General features: G+C 41.4%; 1 protein-coding gene across 6 annotated transcripts in view; it reads left to right on the plus strand.

The window, feature by feature from the left end:
* Nucleotides 1-22520, plus strand: part of RBPJ (recombination signal binding protein for immunoglobulin kappa J region) — a 227640-nt gene that overhangs the window by 117960 nt on the left and 87160 nt on the right. Inside the window, exon 1 of one of the 6 annotated variants that reach the window (XM_043871438.1) lies at nt 2199-2284. The exons of 1 other annotated variant lie outside the window; for it this stretch is intronic. In XM_043871438.1, the coding sequence (XP_043727373.1) occupies nt 2235-2284 (50 nt within the window). In that variant the 5' untranslated portion in view covers nt 2199-2234. Of the gene's footprint in view, nt 1-2198; nt 2285-2385; nt 2517-4003; nt 4140-22520 lie in introns of those variants that run through there. 4 more of the 6 variants (XM_043871440.1, XM_043871441.1, XM_043871442.1 and 1 more) reach the window with 4 other exon arrangements.

Consider the following 22520-nt stretch of genomic DNA (forward strand, 5'->3'; position numbering starts at 1 on the left):
GAGTTGTGACTAAAGCACCTGATAAAACGATATCCAAAATTCGAAATGAATATTTCAACAAACACATAAAAAGGTGAAGGAAAGCAAAACCAGTAAGTCATATAACTGGAGAAAAGGGAAAAAAAAAAAAAAGGAACAGAAACTAATACATAGGGATTACTTCAAAAGGCAAAAAGAGGTTAGACTCTGCGACCTCATGGACTGTAGCCCTCCAGGCTCCTCTGTCCAAGGGATTCACCAGGCAAGAACTCTGTAGTGGGTAGCTATTCTCTTCTCCGGGGGCATTTCCCGACCCAGGGATCCAACGGGGGTCTCCTGCATTGCAGGCTGATTCTTTACCGTCTGAGCTAGCAGGGAAGTCTAAAAAAGATTAGCGGGAAGAAAATTTTTAAATGCGTCCTTGAATGGGAGGCGAAATCTATACAAGTGTAAAACGTCAGAGCACAGAAAGCAGCACTTTTTCCCTAGCTAACAAGCAAGACCAGCGGGTACCTCAGACAGAAAACAACCAACTGCTATCAGAGAGTAGCTAAGGGAATCCAAACTTGTTTTAAAGTAAAGTGGTGGCCAGACTGGGTGACTCAGAGGCATGACTCAAACGCGACACTGGGGGCTGTCAGCTCCCGGAGGCCGGGGGCGCGGCGTCAAACACATTTTAGGAAAGTACCAGGCGCGTGGAGGGCGACAGGAAACCTCCCCGGGGAGCGGCCTAGGGCTCCTCCTGCCCTCGAGTCTGACCTCTTACCATCCGCACCAGGAGGAGTTTCTAATCTCCAGGTTTCCCCTTCTTTTAGAATCCGCCCCTCCACCACCCCCACTTTCCTTCCACAAAGCGTCACGCGGCCTGTGTGTGCGAGACGTCGGGCCCCTCCCAGCCGCCCTCCGCCCTGCGCTCCCCGCCACGCGCCCCCCAGCCCCGCCTCCTCAGCGAGCCGCTCCCTTCCCACCCCGCCCGCCGCCCGGGCACGCGCGGCACGAACGGCGCTGGGAGCTGCACTAGACAAACACCTGTCCCGCCTGGGCCCCGCGAGATTTGGGGCAAACGCATAGACAACAGTGGGCGCGTTCTCGCGAGGTTTAAGAAATTTCCCACGGCCCGTGTTGTGTCTGAATCGAGTAGTGGAAGGCGGTGGGAAGGAGATGTAGCGTGAGACGGGGCTGCCCGCATTGGGCACATGCGCAGTGCGGCTCGCGCGTGCCGCGCCAATCCTGCAGCGCCTTCAGCAGGTTTCGGGCTGTGGATTCCAGTACTCCGGGTTTTGGGGCTCCCTGCGGAGGCAGTGCTGGATCTGGGAATCTCTAGGAATTGAAAGGGCAAAGCGGGGAGGGGGGGGAGGAGAAAGGGGTGCTGCAGGTTGGGAGGGCGGGTAGAGTCCTGCACCTTTCTTGTATGCCCAGACGGGCCAATTTGCTCGGGGGCTTCCCGGTTTAGGTCGCCTGAGATACATTTAGGGGAGCGAGCTGTGTCTTCCACTCTGCCAGGCCCACGGGAGGACCTTGTCAGAGTCTGTCCCCATATACCACCCGGGTTCACACACGTCTTGGGTCTGCGATGAGGTCCTCGGGAGGTTTACGCGACAGGTAGCTCCCTGCCCAAGTAGAACCTCTGAGTTATGTGCTGGCTGGGGCAGTGGTGGCTTTCAATTACAGTACAGTTTTCACCGCTGGAGAAAGCTTCGCAGCGCCCCGGCGTCTGTATGCAAGGTGGACACAGTAGTGGTGACTTTGCTAGAGGCCTTGGCCTGACCTTATTTCACACCCAAGGAGAAGAAAGCTAAGGCAATAGAGTTCAACCTCAAAAAAGTTTTTCATATACAGAGATCTGGTGGCTCGGTCCACGTTGTAACCTTGTCGGTCTGCTACCCAGGGGGTCGAATGAACTAAGTTCCTGGTTTGTTACTCCTCCGAACTCCAGGCATCTTTGTAGTTCCAGTACCTAACGCTGACATTACCATAAAGAAGGCGTCCAATGAACGTGTGAATGAATGAAAAGGGCTGGGAACTAAAGTGAGCGGGAAGCCACTTGGAAAACACCCATTTGAGGAGGTGTTTCATCTAGGCCTGTGAAACGCGGCAGATTTTCCCAGGACCCCTCCTCTCTACCCTGGGCTCCGCCTCCTGACCCCTCCATTCCCCGTCCCCCAGTAATCCCCTCCGGTTTTCCTCAGTCTCCACGTACGTCCCTCAGGGCGCGTCCCAAAACCCGGATAACCGGAGCGATCCCTGTGGACCAGATGGAGGGTTCGCCTGCGGAGGAGCCGCCTGCGCATGCTCCATCGCTTGGGTAGGTTTCCAGGGAAGGCAGCGAGCTGGATCCCCTAAGCTGTTGGCGGCGCGAGGCGTCTGGCTCTTTGCGGCTGCTGCGAGGGGAAAAGGAGCGCGGGGGCTGGGTGGAATCGAGGAGTGAGGAAAAAGGGAAGGGGCGGGGGAGAGGGACCAGGGAAGGCGTCGGGGGAATCTCGCGAGGGTTGGAGTTTTGGCGAGAGTTTGTGGAAGATGGCGCCTGTTGTGACAGGGTAAGTCTTGGGGAATCCGAGCTCAGGGAACCGGGAAAGTTGCGGGCGTCCAGCACCCTGCGGCTGGCGGCGGGTTCGAGGGCCGCGGCACGCTTGGCGTCCGGGAGCCGCGGGGGCGGTGTCGCGTGCGCCGAGCGCGGCGGCGGCGGCGTGTGGCCGTGCGCTGCCCGCTCTGCGCCGCCGTGGCTCGGGCTCCGGCGCGTGAGGGCGGGCGACGGCGGCGGCGAGGCCGGCGGGTGCGGGCGTGAGTGCGGCCGGGAGCGCGGGGCGTGCGGCCGGGAGCGCGGGGCCCGCGGGCGCCGTGCCCGCCGCGCGCCTTCCGCGCCGCCGCGCGCCGGCCCTGCCTCCCAGCCCCGCGCAGCTTTGTTCCTCCGGGCCGTCGTCGCCGTCTCGCCGGGCTGGTGCCCCCGGTCCCGTGCGCTTTGTCTTTCTCCGTTGCCCCCCGCTACTCTTTACCCCCGGCCCTTTGTTTCGCCGCCCTGGGCGCTTTGTCCGACCCGTCGCGCCCCGCATCCTTTCTCCTTCCCTCAGCTGTCCTTGCTCCCGGACCCCTTTGTTGTCCCCCTCTCTATTAGGTAGCTTAGTGACCTGCCACAGCCCAGGCATCAGATTTCTATCTTTCAATTTTTATTGCTGTATTTCTTTGGAGCGTTTCCCTCTCACCTTTCTGGTTGGTCCGAGATTATCCCCGGAGGCTTTGTCTCCCCCATCCAGTGGCTTATTTGCTTGGCACCCCTTTCACCTCCCATCATCGGTTGATTTATCCACTACCTACGGTGTTTGTCGGCTGAACTGTCTCAGCCCCGGGGACTCCATCTGGTGTTTCTACGAGAACACAGACCCTACGGTTTGTTGTTGTTGTTTTTGTGGGTCTCAAAGATGCGTGCGGATACTTAAGTTTCCTCCTTGGCGCTCCTCCTCTCCGGCACCCTTTTCTCTCGGGATTGCGTGCACACCTCCCTACCACCCTTTTCTCTCGAGATTACAGTATCTGCAGTTTTCTTCGCGGTCTCTTTAGGCGCCTGGTTGTTTTGCTTGAAAACTTAATTGAAAACACTAGAAAAAGATCTTGGTCTCTTGATTATTGCCCCCGCCCGCCCCCCGCCCCAAGGTTTCTGACGACCTAGGCCAAGGGCGGCTGTCGTAGCTTTGCATCTGGATTAGCTGAGGGTGTTGTAGAGGCGCAAGGTGTATTTTTTTGTTGATGTGTGAGAATACTTTCAGTTTTCATGTTGGATATTCATTTGGTGTGTGCGTAGCAGTTGAGTGCATTTTGGTGTTGAAAAACTTGTGAATGCTGGGGTGGAGAATTTCAGCATTTTCAAGATTCTAGATTTAGAGTTCAGTTATTTTACCAGTAACTCCCACTTTGTAAGGAAAAAGGGAGGGAATTTTGCTGCTTTGGAATTTGATACAACTGTTTTACCTTTTCTTAATTTTTAGACAGTTTACAGTTATGTGCTTTTGCCTCTAGATTTATGACAGCCCTTCTGCCTCATCTTTGAAGTTGAAATGAGGAAAGCGTTTAAGAGTGCTGTTTGGGTTGATGAATACTGCTTCTAGAATCTTGTGGAATGCATTCATCAAATTCAGTTAAAAGACATTTAAGTGATAATCTTTAAGGTAAAAGGGCTTCTAGTGTTAAAAGAGCTTTAATTTGTTCAGAGTGCTTATTGTTATGGAAATATTAAAAGCTTGGAGTTTTGTGTGGGAGTTGGGGGAAGGTGGTCTGGTGTACTTAAATGTTGCCTAAATATTCTCGTGCCTGGAATAATAGGTATTAGATTTTGCGATGTTACTAGACTGAATATGTTGTTCAGGACAGTGTCCCCCCCACTAGTTGATCATTACTTTAGAAGATATGTTGTCTATAAAATCATTTGGAGTGTCTTTTCATTTGTAAACCATGAGAAGTGCTACTAGTAGAGGATGTACAAGTATGAGGAATATTGGTGCTGTGGAAAGCATTTTTTTTAAGGCCGTGATTAGAATTAGTTTGAATTAGTTTAATTTTAATTAATTGAAAATCACCTTTCATAATTGATACGTGAGGCTTGTGTGAAAATTTGCAGTCTGGGTTCCATGAGTGGATTCCACCAACAATCATTTTGTCTTCCTTATTTGTTCCTAGTGCAAACTCATTCTTTTGAAAGTAAATTCTTGAGCACGCACTGTTGTTTCTGACTGCAAGCAAAGTGTAAATGCCTTGTATTAATGGAAGGTATTTTGCTCTGACTTGTGCAGATAAGAATGAGAACACAAACAAAAGCAACTTTAAAAAATCAAGTTGTGTTTTTTGTTTCTAAATTGTGTAAGACCTTTATTGGTGACCAAATAAAACAGCACCTTTATTAAATTATATCAAACAGTATATTTGGAAACATACAGCATGAGTTGTGATTGGGAAACTTTCAGATTATTGACTATTAAAGCTTTAAATTTATTGTGCATGCAAATTGCAGATGGGTCTGTAGAGTATATTTTCAGGAAAAAGTATGAGAGACCCACTTAGACTATTTTCACAACTATTCTAACATACGGTTTTTAAATAAGTTTAAAACTTACCTGTGGTTCTATACCAGCAGATTTCTATAAGTATCTTAAGTGGCTAAGATAATAATTTGGGGAGAGGGGAAGCCACTCTTGCCGGCTGTAATTCATTAAATAATCTTTGCCATTCTTTTTTTTTTCTCTGCCACTCTTGATGGACAAAGTATTAGGGAGGAAATGGTATTTGAAAGTTTTTGCAAACTTTCAAATTAGTATTCAGTCATTTTAAAGATGTATCTTAAAAACCTAGGACTTTGCTTTAAAACATGACTTTATATTTTGCTTCCTCCTAATACGAAATCTCATGTTATTTCAACTAGGGGCAGTATTTTCTCATGGATTGACTAAAAGTTGTTATTTTTGGCATCTGGCTCTGTGATTATTTCCAAGTTACTCTGCTTCCCCTGGGCCAATTTCCTAACTATGTAGTAAAATGGGAATTGTAGTAACTTGCCACATCTGCATAGGACTGCTGTGCTTTAGGATTTGCAGAAAGCATCTTTGGATGAAAGTTGTGGCTAAAAATCTAGGAATTCTTACTGAAATAAGAATTGGACTTCCCTGGTGGCTCAGACGGTAAAGCGTCTGCCTACAATGCGGGAGACCCGGGTTCAGTCCCTGGGTTGGGAAGATCTCCTGGAGAAGGAAATGGCAACCCCCTCCAGTATTCTTGCCTGGAAAATCCCATGGATGGAGAAGCCTGGTAGGCTATAGTCCATGGGGTCACAAAGAGTTGGACATGGCTGAGCGACTTCACTTTCACACTGAAATAAGCTGATGTGAAGTATGTCATATTTTTATAGAAAATCATGTAGAAGGTTATGAACTAAGTTCTTGGGAAATCACAGTGGTGATAGTAGGATGAAAACCCCTTGAATATGTACTATAGTTTGGGTAGTAAAATCGATTCTTTCTTTTTTTTTTAAAGGGACATGGATAAGTAAAACAAATTACAAGGTGGTGTGTGTATGTGTGTGTTGTGTAAGAGACTGAAGATCTGTCAGACTCAAATGTAATAGCATTTAAAATTGTGGGATGCTTTTCCTCTGTTGATTTGTTTTCTGCATGTATTAATTTTTTAAAATGGTAGCACAAAATGTTTTCACTAGACTAGACCAGAATGTTAATAGTAACAACTAATTTTCAGTATACCTGATATATTTTTTAATGCTTTGTCATTTACTCTCAATATTGTCCAACAAGCAGGACCTTAATTTTGGACTTGACCTTTGGCCTAGGAAAGTCTTGCATTTGGGAGACACTGTAGATATTTATTGAACAAACAAAACCTGTTGCTTCTCTATTCCTGGTAGGTGATGTCATGTCCCATTAGTTCTGCAAACCAGGTGTTCTCTCTAAAACTAATCCTTTACATTTAATCACTAAGAACTGATCATTTTCTCTCCTGAAAAACTCTTGAATCTGTCTCTTTCATCCTCACTGCCACAGTTCATGCTGTCATCGTTCTCACCTGTCTTACTATAGACATTGCGGCTTTCTCTTTCTGCTTGTAGACGCACCCTCTGTGTCCAACTTCCACATAGTCTTTCTGAAGAGTGAATCTGATCACTTCACTCCTTAGTTTAAAAACCTTTCAATGGCTCCCCCTAGCAGCTTTCGTTAAGAGAGGCAGCTGAGTGCAGAGTTTATGAGCTCACTTTTATGATTTAATCTGAACTGGGTTCCTATTTTGTCTCTGCCACAACCTCAGTAAGATTGACAAGCGATTTCACCTCTCCTTGCCTCCTCCATGAGTTGCAGGGTAATTATTCTTAGTTCAGTGGGTTGCTGTGAAATGCAAATGCAAGAAAACATTTTAGGATGCTTGGTACAAAGCAGGTGCTCAAAAAAATGTTAGGATGGCATGTAGGTCCTCTATAATTATTTCATTTACCGTTTCTTCAGTGGGACTGTTTGCCTTTCTGTCCCTTCATATTCAATTCTCCAGCTATATTTAAGAATTTGGAGTTCCTTGCTTGGGCTCAGTTAGCAGTTTAATATATCCATGTGCTTGACAAGTGCTGGTGTTAGTAGATTTGGGTCTGAGGATATTCTAACTGGATTCACCAGGCTGGGTTCAGTGCCTCTGCATGTATTCTTAAAGAACCAGGTGTAATTCATTTGGAAGTGTCATACTGAATTGTAATTGTCTATCATACCTTAAGACTGTTGGTTACCTGATGGCAGATAACACAAGCCTTTTTCTTAATATATGCTTATATCCAAAAGAGTGTCTAGTACATGATGGGGCTCAGTAAAAAGTTTTTTGAACAAGAAACTTGGAGGACTTTGAAGCCTTGATACAACATAGTTCGTGTAAGCAGAATTTGATGTGTACAGGGAATATGTTGATTCTGTAAGGAACTTAGCTGCTGAAATACCCAAAGGAATTGATATTTTCAGCTGAAGGCAGCCCATAGCCCCTGAGAACACTGCAGTACAATTCTTAGGCAAAAACTCCTTTGGATTATTAGAAAATAGTGTATTGTTTGTACAAACTGACAGGCTTACATATCGTATTTTGTTTTTTTGTATAGTTGACTATTCAGTGTTTCTCACAAGGTTACATTATTTTTAAGTGTTTTAAATACTTCTTATATGCATAGGGACGTATATTAAACCTTAAGACTCTGTAGACTGCTTTTTTGGGGATCCATGTCTTTGAACCAAATAAGTTGATAATCTTCAGGAATACTCAGGCTTTGTAGACAAATTACTCACAGATAATTTCTCCAAGCTTCAGGTTCTACCTCTATAAAAGAACGAATGATATTTTTTGTTGTATTTATCTGCCAGGCACATTTTCTATCAAGTAAGGTAAAATATGCGTCAGATAAAACAGTGTATGTGTAAGTAATTTGTAAATCGTAAAGTTCTGTGTACGAATACTTTAATTGTAGTTATCAGTTTCTTTTGGTAACCTTTTGCAGTCAGGATTCAAGATGAACCTTTTTATCTTGCAACCTGTGGTTTGTGGGTCATGTTTTAGAAAGGAGCAGTGTATTTAGTGTTGAGGACCACAGTCCTTGGAATATATTCCTTGGTACTTTGAGCAGACATATTTGGTACATTATTGCTTGACCATGCATGTTATCACAGAGTCATCCCCAGTTTTTTTGGGTCTGCTTCTTGTTGCTCTCGTCTCTGCTTGGACAGCCATAATGATGAAGGAATGTTGAATGTCCGATTGCTACCATCTCTCACACCCTGCCGACAGTTCTGGATGCCCTGTAGGCCTGGCACAACATCATGATATCGTTTATGCCTCATTAGGCCTGCTTCTGCTTCAGGAAGTGAAATGATATCCTAATGGTGTGAAAAGGGTAATGCATTTCCTGAACACAGTTTACTACTGGGGAAAAAACAAGTATTGGGGGCACTCTGGCTTAGTTTGTATAATTGTTTGTAATTAGTTACCTGTATAAATGTTTGTGTAGGTTTGTTGAGTTTAGACAGTGCAGAGTAATAAGCATGACAACTGTTCAGTCGGGTTGTAAGTTCATGACAGTTTTGAGAATATTGAAATTATTTAAGTTTACAAAAGCAAAAAAAAATTACTGCTTCTTAGGTATCCTAAGTTGCAGAAGCCTTGCAGTGAAAATGCTGCACTAGTTGGATGTGAGATGGAATACACTTGACAATCAAGTTGACCCTTTTAAATTGACCCATGCTTTCTTTTCCATATTCAATATTTTTAACTTAGCTGTAGAACTAATGTTTTTTGTGTATGTGTTAGAGTTATAAATGAATAAGAATTTTTTTCTCAGTAAGTTTATATAACTAGGAAAAATGTTTATTGCTTTGAAGTGAAAGTTGCTCAGTAGTGTCTGACTCTTTGCGACCCCATGGACTATACAGTCCATGGAATTCTCCAGGCCAGAATACCGGAGTGGGTAGCCTTTCCCTTCTCCAGCGGATCTTCCCAACCCAGGAATCGAACCGGGGTCTCCTGTGTTGCAGGCGGATTCTTTGCCAACTGAGCTGTGAGGGAACCACAGCTTTATGAAACCCTATTTTTTTAAATTACATGATAAAGATCATATTATATAACTGCAATATTAGTTGCCTTATAAAATAGGGAATCAGTGTTACAGATTTTTTTATTATTATAAATAACTTCTTTTGTAACAGAGGTATATTCTCTTTTTAGAAAAGTGCTGATGCACTAAGATCTTGCTTTATTTTTCCAGCATACTTTTTTTTTTTTTGCTGTGCTGCATGGCTTGTGGGATCTTAGTTCCCTCATCAGGGATCAAACCTGTTTCTCAGCAGTGAAAGTGCTGAGTCCTCTAACAACTGGACCACCAGGGAATTGCTTTTTTTTCCCCCTTTTTTCTTTTTTAAATGGGACTTTTTTTTTTTTTTAGGATAGTTTTAGGTTCAGCAAAATTGAGGGGACTATTTCCCGTGTACTTCTTGCCCCCACACAAATCACTTCTATGATCAGTATCCCCCAATAAAGCAGTATATTTGTTATAATTGATGAATTTACATTGACACGTTATATCTCCCCAAATCCATAGTTTACAGTGCAGTTCACTGTACATTGGGGTACATTGTGTAGGTTTGGACAAGTGCGCGCGTGTGTGTGTGTGTGTGTGTGTGTGTGCATGCTCTGTCATGTCCAACTCTTTGCGACCCCATGGGTTGTAGCTTGCCAGGCTCCTCTGTCCGTGGGATTATCCCACAGGGATACTGGAGTGCATTGCTATTTCCTCCTCCAGGGGATCTTCCCAACCCAGGGATTGAACCTGTATCTCCTGTGGCTCCTGCATTGGCAGGCAGATGTTTTACCACCGAGCCACCTGGAAGCCCTTGGACAAATACACGTACAAATGTATCTCCCGTGTAGTAGCACACAGAGTAGTTTCACTGCCCTGTAAACCCTTTGTGCCCTGCCTGTCCAGTTTCCTCTCCTTCCCTTATCCCATCGTGGCAACCACTGAACTTTTTATTGTCTCCATAGTGTCCAGCATACTTTTTCAAGTCATTTAACTTTTGGTTTGAATATGAGGAAATTTTTCATGCAAAAAATTATATAGTTCTGTACCGAGCTCCTGATCTACCCACTAATTGGAGAAAGTGAAAGTCACTCAGTCATGTCTGACTGTTTGTGACCCCATGGAATATACGGTCCATGGAATTCTCCAGGCCAGGATACTGGAGTGGGTAGCCTTTTCCTTCTCCAGGGGATCTACTGAAACCTAGCTATCTGAGTATTTACAAATGGGAAAGTTTGAGTGAGGTGAACAGGTATAAGAGCACCTACAGAACTGAGAGCCTGGAAAAAAAAAAAAAAAAGAACTGAGAGTCTGTTTTCACCAGCTTTTAAGTAAATACTGAGTATTTTTGCATACTTTTGTAACATTTGTAACATTTGACATCTTTCTGCAAATATGTAAATATATCTGTATTATTTTTTTCTCTGTGTATATCCATTTATCTAATCTATCAGCAAGCTTCATAAGAACTGGATCAGTATTTTACTTATGTTGCATAATTGTGGAGCAGCAACTGCTATTGGTTCGATTGTACAGTACTTGCTGAATGAACAGGACTTGAGTGGATTTAGTAAAATATAATACTTGCCACTAGGTGGCACTTAGTTTAAGTGATAAATAAAGCTGACTTTCAGCTAGATTGGTTTTTCTATGTAGAGCCCACTGATAAGTTGACCCCCTGGATTCATTCACGTTCAGCTCTCTGCCAGTTTTGGACTGTACTTACTGAAGTGGGATATGAAACATATAGCAGATAGAAACCTAACTTAGAGTGTTGAAAAACAGAAAGTGTAATGGCATTAGAGTATGTCCTGTGAAATGAAGCTGAAGTGAAGCTTAGTGAAATTGACAGATGATCAAATTTCCCACTGCTGAGTGTTTTTAAAGTGAAGTCTTAGATTTTAGGCCTTGTTTTTTCTTAAGAATTTGTGGATCATTTTAAAGAAGATTGGGAATTAGTTTCTTCTTGGATTTAATGAAAGATGATGGCGAAGTGTGGTCTGTAGGCATACCGGACTACGATTCTATATCCTCTTATTTATATTCTGGTACGTTGTCCTCCTCTTGTTGTGGAATAACATATGATAGAAAGTAACTGCATCCTGTGTGACAAAAATTGTTAAATCCATTAGATTCAGGAAACTTCAGATCTGGAAAAGACTTCGTTAATCATATGTTCTAAAGTAGTTACTCACTGAAATGTAGGCACAGATTAAATAATTTACCCGTAGCTAATGGCTGAGACACACTGAGTACCTGAGCTGAGTCTAGTTTTTGGGTGCGGGGAGAGATTTATGCTGGTCTTTTATTCTTTTGTGTTTATGTCACTCTGCTGCCTTTTGAAGTTACATTCACTTTATTTTTTTAAAATAATTTTCTCCCCCTGTTTTTGTGGGCTTAGATGAAGAATACAAATCTCGCAGCCCCAGGCCTGGGAGTGCTGCTGCCAGTTTGCTTCACAGACAATCAGCTCTAAGCCTTTCCCCTTGGCTGTTTCTCTGTTCTTTATCTTGTACTGTATTTTGACTGACCAAGGTGGCCACATACTTGTTCTCACTGCACATCTCCTCAGCCACTCTGCTCCAGTTGCCCCTATGCAAGAACTGCCTGGATTCACTTAGCCCCTGATTCACTCCAGTCTCTGCTTCTTACCTCCTTAGCTTCTTAGTTCTGCCAGTTGGCACTAAATTGCAACTGGCTTTTTCCAAAACTTCTGGAAGAAAAAATGGCAAGAGAGGAGATAGAGAAAAAAGAAGACTGTCATAGGGAAAGAGGCCACAACTTGAAATTGCATACTGAAAGATGAGCTTGTTTATAAATTTGATGATTTTCATACAGTGAATTTTCTAGTGTGTTTATGTCAAGATAATATAACTTTCTTGACTGCTCAGATGGTAGGTCGTGTCCGACTCCTGCAACCCCATGGACTATAGCCTGCCAACCTCCTCTATTCATGGAATTTTCCAGGCAAGAATACTGGAGTGGATAGCCATTTGCTTCTCCAGGAGATCTTCTCTACCCAGGGATCAAACCTGGGTCTCCTGCATTACAGGCAGATTCTTTACTAACCAAGCCACCAGGGAGGCCCCTCTTGACTGTGGAATTCATTGAAAATCTGTTGTCTATCATCGCTTCTTATCCAAATGACAAGGAAGTGAATTAAATCCATTTCAGCATTCCAAAGATAGTAGTGATAGTTTTGGTTTGGTGGTTTACTTGTAGCTTATAGTAATGAGTGTCATTATTTGATTTAAATGGATAGTGCTGAATTAATGGGGGTTGTTGCTTCACTGTTATAATGTTGGAAAGAAAAAAGAAAAACCCTAGACAGTTACAGCTTTCAAAGATTATTTCATAATTATTGATAAACAAGTCACATTTCATTCTGGCTTTCCTCTATGCTACAGTGTGATGGGTACATTTTAATACAGAATTTAGTGGCATGTTATTCCTTTAAACTTGTTTCTTAGCTGTAAGTCCTTGACGTTGTCAGTTGGAAAATTAAATCTTTTAAATTACATTAGAATTTAAATTCATATAGTAGCTTAGGTGTGCTGTTGATTTATTTTTTCATTTCATTTTACCCTGTTTCTACAGTTATTTCAGAGAAGTGACTATCCTGATGTGGAAGTTTTTCTTAAGTGCTAGTTAATATCATCTGTAAACACCTTGATTATTTCTCTTGGAAAAATAATATGTTTGTTTTAAGAAATTCAAAAGTTACTTGAATATGTCATGTAAAGTAAGCCACTGTAGTCTTCCACTAGGAAATTAGCTACTGTTATCAACTGGGAGCATATTCTTAAACTTTGTTTTAAATGGAAATGCTAACATTCTGTACTTAAAATGTCATTAGTTTAGCAACCATAATTTTTTTTTTAAGCAAACAATATTTAAGGGGATTAGGGAACTGACATTCTGGTTGAATGTCTACTGAGAACTACACTATGAAGAGAGATGGTATCTCCATTTTATAGATAAGTCTGAGGGTCAGGGATTTAGTGATTTAACCCAAGCTCACTCAGCTTTCCTTCTTCCTCGCCACTGCCCTACCCTGTACTCAGAGAGCTTTTGTTTATCTCTCCACCTAAATGTTAATCATTTGAAAACTTCCAAGCTCTCTAATAGATGGCAAGACAGTCCCAGATATAAGTAAGGCTAATACAAGGCCTCGGAGATTATTATCTCCTTCTCTATTACAATACTTCAAAAATAGGTCTGTATTTTTGACTAGTGTTTGAACTCAAAAGGTTCTCTGAAGTCGCATCATGTGCCTATAAGTAAAATTTTGTATAATTTAAAACATAATCTTGTCAGATACTCCTGGGATGAAGTTAAATCAGTTAAATCCTCTTTCCCCAATTTGTGTTTTTAGTTTTTATCCATCATCTTACTCCTTTTCCGCCTAGAGACCAACTTTCAGGTCATTTAATTATTTTGTATACACATTGTATGGTTTTGGACAAGTTATATAATTGTGTTGTAATTTAAGTTTCCCCAGTTGTAAAATGGGGAGTATATCTCAGAATTCTTGTGAGGATCTCACGCATGTATGCAGACAGGCTCCCAGACTCGGCTGTTCTCTAAGAATTCCTTACTGCTGATTTCCTTTCGTACATTTCTTTCAAGCCACTGCTTTACCACTTATTTTTATATCCTTCTTTTTGTTACATGTTAAAATCTGATTTTTCATCCCAGGCCATCAATAAATAGCCCTTCAACTGGCTCCCAAAATCTGGTTTTATTTTTCTGCATCCTTTGTTTTTTGTTGGCCGTGGTGTCTTGGTTCTTGACTGTTAAGACCCTGTGTTAACTCTTGCACGTTCCGTCTCCACCTGCTCCATCTGAGTCTGAAATGTTGCGGCCTGCAGTCTTTTCTTTCCTTGCTTTATCTGTTCTCTGACTTTGTCTCATCGCCTCAGATGTTTAGATCTGTATTTCTAAAACTACTACTAGTTCTGTAGGCCGGCCAAATTTGTTTTTTCCAAAACAACATGTTTTTTCCTACCACCTAGACCTGTTATAGCATCCTGTAAAATGGGCTTGCTGTTATTTAGTCGCTAAATTGAGTCTGACTCTTTTGCAACCCTGTGGACTGTAGCCCTATGTCCATGGGATTTCTCAGGCAAGAATACTGGAGTGGATTGCTATTTCCCTCTCCAGGGAATCTTTCCGAACCCAGGGATCAAACCCAAGTCTCCTGTGTCTCCTGCATTGCAGGTGGCTTCTTTTACCGCCGAGCTGTTTTATGTCCTGGGCTCTCCTTTCCTTGCTCACTGCCATGGTTTTATTCTCCAGGCCAGTTACGTCTCCTGGTTGGACCGCTGTCACAGCCTTGTCAACTCCTTCCCCTGCACCCCCGAATTGCTTCCTTCTTTAATCTGTGGCTTTTGGTAGTTTGTTATTGTACACCTGTTAATATTGGGGGTTTGTGGGGTTACCTGGTAACCTAATTTTTTTCTAAATGTTGTCTGAGTGCTTTTTATGTGGAAAGGCTGAAAAACTAAGCTGATGACACCACCATCCTAAAATCCTGTCTTGAGTTTTTTAAAAAGATTCATTTAGACAAATACATATTACTTGTAAACAAAGATCAACATAGTACGGTGAATAAGATAGTTCCACTGCACACCTAAATCCCAACTCCCAGAGATATGCACTGCTTACAGTGGGGTGAGTATACTTTCAAACTTACGGGCCAACTCTCTACTTGTGCCTTAGATCCCTTGCTTTCTCAGCTACTCTGTGACATTGGCTAGCTCTCTGGCCTTGCTGCTGGTCTCAATTTTTACCATTCTAGTGAAGCTGCTTTTTCTCATCTGGACTCCCCACTAGTTCCTATTTCTCTCTTTCATACTTTGAAACAAACTTTGTATGAGGAATTCTTTCTATCTCCAGTTACTCCATTTCCCCTAAACATTTTTAAAGCCAGGCTTTTGTCTGGACCACATCAGCAAAATTGTTCTTGTCATGGTAGCCAGCTCCCTCCACACAGGTGAATGTGCAGTCCCCCGCCCCCAGTGTTATTTGACTTGACTTGATCAGTGGCATTTGACATCTTGTTCAAACTTTTTTTTTTCTTTGACTTCTAGGATACTTCTGGTTTCCCACCTCACTGGCACCTTTTTTTTTTTAATCTCCTTTATAGTGTTTTTTCATTTTACTGCATTTATCCTACTTTTTATTCCACATTTTATTCTCTTTCCCTGTTTTGTTTTACTCACTGGCATGTATCACCTTCTAACAATGTGTGTTATTTGCTTTTTACTTTATTTCTCTTCCCCACTGGAATATAGTGGGTACACAATATGTGTTTGTCGAATGACTGAATAAATGAAGTGTTCTAACAGCATCACTGTTTGAATGCGCTTTCGTTTTCTCATTAATTTTAAAGTCCTACTTTTACTTTTGTATGTTATACTTAAAAAAATTTTATAGGCCCCCTGGTATAAATACAGATCCATCTAATATGGAGCCTGGTAGGCTGCAGTCTATGGGGTTGCTAAGAGTTGTGCACGACTGAGCGACTTCACTTTCCCTTTTCACTTTCATGCATTGGAGAAGGAAATGGCAACCCACTCCAGTGTTCTTGCCTGGAGAAGCCCAGGGGCGGCAGAGCCTGGTGGGCTGCCGTCTGTGGGGTCTCGCAGAGTCGGACTTGCCTCCGCAGCAGCAGCTTTGAGCTCTGTTGTTGGATTTGTCCTGTGCTGTGCTTAGTCGCTCAGTCATGTCCGACCTCTCTGTGACCCCATGGACTGTAGCCCGCCAGGCTTCTCTGTCCATGGGGATTCTCCAGGTAACAATACTGGAGTGGGTTGCCGTGCCCTCCCCCAGGGAATCTTCCCAGCCCAGGGATGGAAGGCGTTGCCATTGTCTGGAGAGGAAGATAGTGTTCTTTTGTTTTACAGAAACTTAGCCAAGTCCACCTGCTGGTTGGTGGGGGGTTGAAATTCAAACTCATGTCTCTGGATCCCAGTCCCGTTGCCGCAAACATCATCTGTTGGTGATGCTCCTGGGCATCCTCCCTTCCCCATGCGTGGCTAGCTCTCAGTCATCCATCAGCACAGGACTGGCTGTGCTCACTAACCCGGGAGCCCCTTCCTCAGTCCAGGCAGGGACCAGATCTGATGCAGGAGGGTAAAGCTGAATAGGGAATTGGTTTATACAGGAGTTTTTTTTAATAGACATTTTAAAGAACAGTTTTATGTGGGATTTTTGCTTCTGAAGTTTAGTATATGATTTTGGAAGGAAGGTTTTTGAAAGAACACAGGCTGGTGGTCATGAGATAGACACGGTTCACCACTAATTAATTTGATAATATCCCTGCTTCACTTATTTTCTGTGTAAATGATATCTTGGATCTAGGGTTTAAGTTAGAAATGATACTGTATGTGCTAGAAGGCTTTAGAGAGTAATTCTCACACCATGTAAGTGAAAGGTATCACTATTAAAAATGTCTTGAGCCTCATGTTTTTTGTATTTGAGATATATTCATTCTTTTTATTATACTGGAGTACCTTTCATTTTGTTTTATGTAAAACTGTTCTGTAGATGTCATTTTTAAGTTTTTTTTGCTGTCAAATTTTGTTGTTTTTCTAACTTAAGACAGCAGCTGTGGATGTGGCTTAAAAACTGATGAACATCTACAATGATGAGCCTTTATGGAGCAATGAAAGGCCGCTCACAAATTGTATCCACAGTTGCAATGAATTCTGTGTTTGTTCCCTGAGGGTGAACGTGTTTTGAGAGGGATGAGTTAGAATAGTACAGAGAGAGTGTTTCTATTCTGGGACTCTCTGGAGCAGTCATTTCTTTACTGCTCTCCATTCCTTATGACTTTGAAGGAATTTGGGATATTTTGCTTGACTTTTTGATGATCTTTAATTGTATTACTTGGATATGTGTACAGTAAAAGTAAACTGTAATTTTACTTGGTTTATGAACATGGTTTCTGTCATCAAATATTTTTGCCTTGGGCAGTTACTCATAAGCAAGTACTTAGGAATGATGCTTTACCTATGTCTGCTGTTTAAAGCTATAAATGTTGGGTTGTTTGGAACTAACCCACTCCAGTTTTCTTGCTTGGAGAATCTCATGGACAGAGGAGCCTGGCCAGCTACAATCCGTGGGGTCACGAAGAGTCGGACTCAACTGAGCAAGTAACACAGTAACACACATAATTAACTCCTGCATAGTGTTTTAGACACAGTGTATATCCCTGTTTTCATATCAAAAGTATATGGTTTTAATATGTTATTGAGCAGATCCAAATAGTTAAGTATAAATTATTAAAAATAGTTTTCCTCTGAGATACTAAAGATCATGCCTAAAACTGAGCTACAAGAAATAAGGGAACCTTGGTTATTTTCTATTAAAATATCTAGACGATAAAACTTCTCCATTCTAGAAAATAATTTATTTCAAAAAGACAATAAAAAAGAGGGAATGGTTGAAGAACAGTAGTTAAAACAAATGAGACTCTGACCAAAAGTCAAACAAAGCAAAAGATCCCATAACTGTATGTGTGGGATTATAGGTCAGTATTTATGCAGTTATTAGAGTATGTATTTGCAAACCTGTAAACTATGTGTTTAAATCAACATAATAGATTCACTTTATTTGTAAAGGCAATGTTTAACATGCTTCCTAATCATAAATTGCTTATTATTGAAGATATTAAAAGAATACAGGTTGAATATGCTGTTGAAATTAACTTTGTTGTTGTTGTTAAACTGTCTCACTCTTTCTAGTGGTTAAGAGAGTTTAAGGGTTTTTTTTTTCCCCCCGAGAGTTTAAACTTTGACAGTAACGTCTGTTCTTTTATTGTGTAGGACAGGATTTTATGCACATTAAAAATGACAGTTTTTGTGAATTGCAGTTATTACCCACAATCACTTTTATATATAAAAGTGTTCCCAGTGAGTTACTTCTGATTCATAATCAGATTTTAGTAGGGCAGATGTAGACTACCAGTGGAATAATTAGCCAGAAATATTAGGGGATTAGAGAGTCTTTTGTGTAACATTTAGCGTTAGTTTCTTGGCTAGTTTATATGAATAATTAAAGTTTTGAGACAGTTAAATTTTCTTTTCTTCTCTTGGGATTTCACAGTGTCACTGGTAGCTGTAATCACTAGGGAAATAGAAATATTATTTCCATGAACAGATGGCTTTTCCAGCACTCATCTCTGGCAGTGCTCCTGAGGTTTCTGTTTATGTTGGACGATTTACTAATCACACCAACTTGGTATACTTTGGAAAGATGACACCTGGCAATAGAATGTGATGTAGATACTAGAATGACTTAGTGAACTTGAGAACTTCCAAAAGTTGGAAGTGTATGAAATTCCCGTGTTCCCTGGGGGAAGTTAGTCTGTTCCTATGAGAGGACTCACCTAGTAATGGATACTCCTTACTCATTAGCTCTGACATCAGTGTGCTATTTTCATTTCTGCTTGGTCAGATGACTAGCCCATCCAGTCCTTTGAGGCACTGGCAGGTTTTTGTTAGAATTAAGGATAGGTTTCTATTGTTAATGAGGAACATTTTCAGAGGATATAGTGATATAGTTATTGAAAATTACAAAATCATACCTTTTTTTCTGCTCTAATATGAACCTTTTTCTTGTTATTAATAAGATTGTCTCTCCCCCCACCCCCCACCAATGTGTCTGTTTTTCCTTTCCTTTAGTTTTTTTTGGTGGGGAGGGGCTCTGCTGCCTAGATTGTGGAATCTCAGTTCCCTGACCAGGGGTTGAATCCAGGCCTTTGGCAGTGAAAGCGTGGCGTCCTAACCACTGGACTGCCGGGGAAATCCCATTTTGGAAATTTTTAAGCACACATATTGGGGATCCACATGTATACTTATGCTCCTGAAATTTCAAAAGCACAAGTCTACTACTAGGATTCTAAAAGTTTTGCATTTGTAAGCTATGTTTACTCTGTAGCAAGAAATATCTGTACTTTGAAGTCATTTTTAAAAAATTAATTGAAGGATTATTGTTTTACAGACTTTTGTGGTTTTCTGTCATCCATCAACAAGAATCAGCCATAGGGACATCCATGTCCCCTTCCTCCTGAACCTGCCTCCCGTCTCTCTCCCCATCCCGCCCTTCAGCCTCTCACAGAGCCCCTGTTTGCTTCCCTGAGTCATGCCGCAGATTCTCACTGGCTCTCTGTTTCATATGTGGTGCTATTAAGTTTCCATGTTACATTCTCCATACATTTACCCTCTCCCTCCTCCCCTCCCCCTCTGTCCATAGGTCTGTTCTCTAGGTCTGTTTCTCCATTGCTTCCCTGAAAATAATTTCATCAGTGCCATCTCTTTAGTTTCCATATATATGTGTCATATATGATATTTATCTTTCTCTTTGTGACTTACTTCGCTCTGTATAATAGGCACTGGGTTCGTCCATCTCAGAACTGACTCAAATGCATTCCTTCTTATGGCTGAGTAGTATTACATTATATACGTGTACCACAGCTTCTTTATCCATTCATCTGTCTTCGGACATATAGGTTGATTCCATGTTCTAGCTATTGTAAATAGTGCTGTGATGAACATTGGGGTACATTCAGTTTTGGTTTCCTCAGGGTACATGCCTAGTAGTGGGATTGCTGGGTCATACAGTGGTTTTATTCCTACCTTTTTAAGGAATCGCCATACCTCCTTCCAGAGTGGCTGTATCAGTTTACATTCCCACCAGCAATACAAGAGCGTTGCCTTTCTCCACACCCTCTCCAGCTCTTCTTATTTGTAGACTTCTTGATGATGGCCGTTCTGACTGGTGTGAGGTGGTATATCATTGTAGTTTTGATTTGCATTTCTCTAATAATGAGTGATGTTGAGCATCTTTTCATGTGCTTGTTAGTTGAACTCAATTTTTAATGATCTCCAAAAGGAATCTAATGACAGAATTTGTGAAGACAAGTTATTTGAAAAAGACAGAATGGAGCTTTATTTCTTTAGTATAACTGTTTGGGGCAAGTTGTAAGAGTGAGTAGTCTTTTGGAGTTATTAGAAATTTGTCAAGAAGGAAAAAAGCTGGTGCTTTACGCATTCTGTTGGGGTGGCAGGTGGTGGTGCCATTTTTAGGATAAGATCGCACTGAGATAAACGACACGGAGATAAATGACACAGTAGGAGAGTAGAGTTAGTGTAGGTGCGGAGAACTTTTTGGTTTTGAACGTGTTGTGTTGAGGCCTGTGTGAGAGAGTTAGTTGAAGATTTCCAGTGGCCAGTTATGTGTATACATTTTTTTCCTGTGGTTTCCGGAGCTCAGGAGAGAGAGGTCCCTTGTGGAAATATATACTTGAAGACTGCTAGATAGTAATTAAAACCTTGAGTGTGGGCAAAATCTCCTCAGGAGTTAAGCAGAGACAAACCTTAAGGTAGAGGTGTAAAAACTAGTAAAGGAAAATTAACAATGCAGGTGAGACAAAACCTAGAGAGTGTAGTGTCGCCAAATGAAGAGAGTGCTTCTGGGAGGAGGGCGACGTGTCAGTTGCGTCACATGAGAGGGCACATGAAATAAATACAGATGCTCACCAGTTTAGGATTTAGGGTTTCAGATTGGTAAAAACAATTTTAGTGAACTGGTGGGAGCCAAAATGTGGCTTGACAGGGGTTGGGGAAGTGGAGACAACTCTTTCAAGAGTAGTGGTTCAGAATTTGGTGGGAATGGAGCCTCGGTGTTCTGATGGAGCTTTTTAAGGTGGAATTGCCTTGACTGGTTTATATGCTTATTGGAAGGAACACAATGAGAGAAGGGGATGAAACTTAATTGAAACTCCTTTTGATGCCTTTTCTATAACTTTGTACAGCTTCTTATGTGTTAATGGAAAGTCAGCGTTAAAAGCGGCTTTTGTTGGGGAGAGGGACACACATTTAATAATGCTGTGACAGTGAAGACATTCATGAACTTGACTGATTCTCTTTAACTTTTCAGAGTCTTTCCACGTTGACTATCTCATTTTGATGAGGAAAAATATTCTGTATTGTTTTTCTCCTCAAGGGATGATGTTTATTTGTTGATTCTTTCATATTATTATTATTATTTTTTTTTGGTTTGGTGTCCCTAGTGATTAACTGAGGTGTGGTGGATTTAATTAATTCATGTGAAACCAAAGAAGATTGCCTGCCTTTGGGGTCGTGATCAATATACTACGGGAGCAGTGTGCCTCCTGCTGCAGTTTGTTTTGTTTTGTACTATATTATAGTCTCTAGGCTTTTGGTTGTTTACCTGTATCAGTAAAAAGTTAACATATACCCCAGTATATGTGATTGTGTAGTAATAAATTATTTGAAATGTACTTTGCTAATATTCACATTAAAGTATGTACAGAAATCTCAAATGTTGTGATACAAATGAGGTGAACAAAATCTTAAAGATACTTTTAATAGAATGGTAGAACTCCTTTTTATCTTCACAAGTATCTTTTAGGGAGAGCAGTGTAGTTAGTTTTCTTCATTTTTCTAAATTGTATATATAATATGCTTATTTTTTTTTTTAAATCTTGGTTTATATTTTATGAGAGTCATTTAGAGAGCTAGTTGTAAGTTGTTTTGTTTCTGTACAAATCATGTAATTTTGTAGCTGAAATGCCATAGTTTAAATGCCATGCTTACCTTAAATGTTTTTAATTTTACAAAAATAACTGCTGGATCACATACTACAGGAAGCTCCATGCCTTCACAGGAAAAGTAATCGATTTGTGACTCTCTTTGTGTAAAGAAAAATGAGTAACTCGTCCAATTTCACAATCCTTTTAGGTGCTTTGCTCTTGAATGAAGAGCAGACCTCTGTGTCGAAGGAAAGATTTTCACGGTTACTCCTTATTTCATGAAGCTGCGGTGTTTTATATAACTAACCATAGCCATGACATCTGGTAGTACTTTGTGCCATTCGGTTGTCATTTTCTTTGCTTGCTAATTGAAAGGTGAAGTGAATGAGTTTCTTGTGTGATGGGATCTCAGTAAGCTTTTTATAGAAATTTTTATTTTGAGTAAAGTAGGTACTCTTGTAGCAGATGATATTCTAGATTTTCCATAAAAAGTTTTAATTAAAGAAGTAAAGAATCTCCCTCCTGAAGACATCTTGTCTTTTTGTTCAGTTTTCTATGCCTGTACCTAGAAGAATGTCTGTCATGTAAAAGGCAGTCGGTAAATATTTAACTATAGAATGAATTTGCAGCTGAGAACATATTGATATTTTCCTATATTTTCTTAGAAAACTTTGCATTTCATTAAGAAGCCAGCAAAGACTCTGTAAACTGAGGCACATTAGAAAAGCATGACTACTCACTTTATGACAAATATCCTATAGTACATAATGTTTTCTAATCCTAGTTTTTCTCCCCACCATAATCTTGAACAGTGTTTTCTGTGTATATTTATACAGTAACTTACTGACAGAAAAATACATTTTGGTTTATGTTCATGTTATTCCCCAAATC

This window comes from Cervus elaphus, chromosome 17 (assembly GCF_910594005.1).
Source record: "Cervus elaphus chromosome 17, mCerEla1.1, whole genome shotgun sequence".
NCBI lineage: Eukaryota > Metazoa > Chordata > Mammalia > Artiodactyla > Cervidae > Cervus > Cervus elaphus.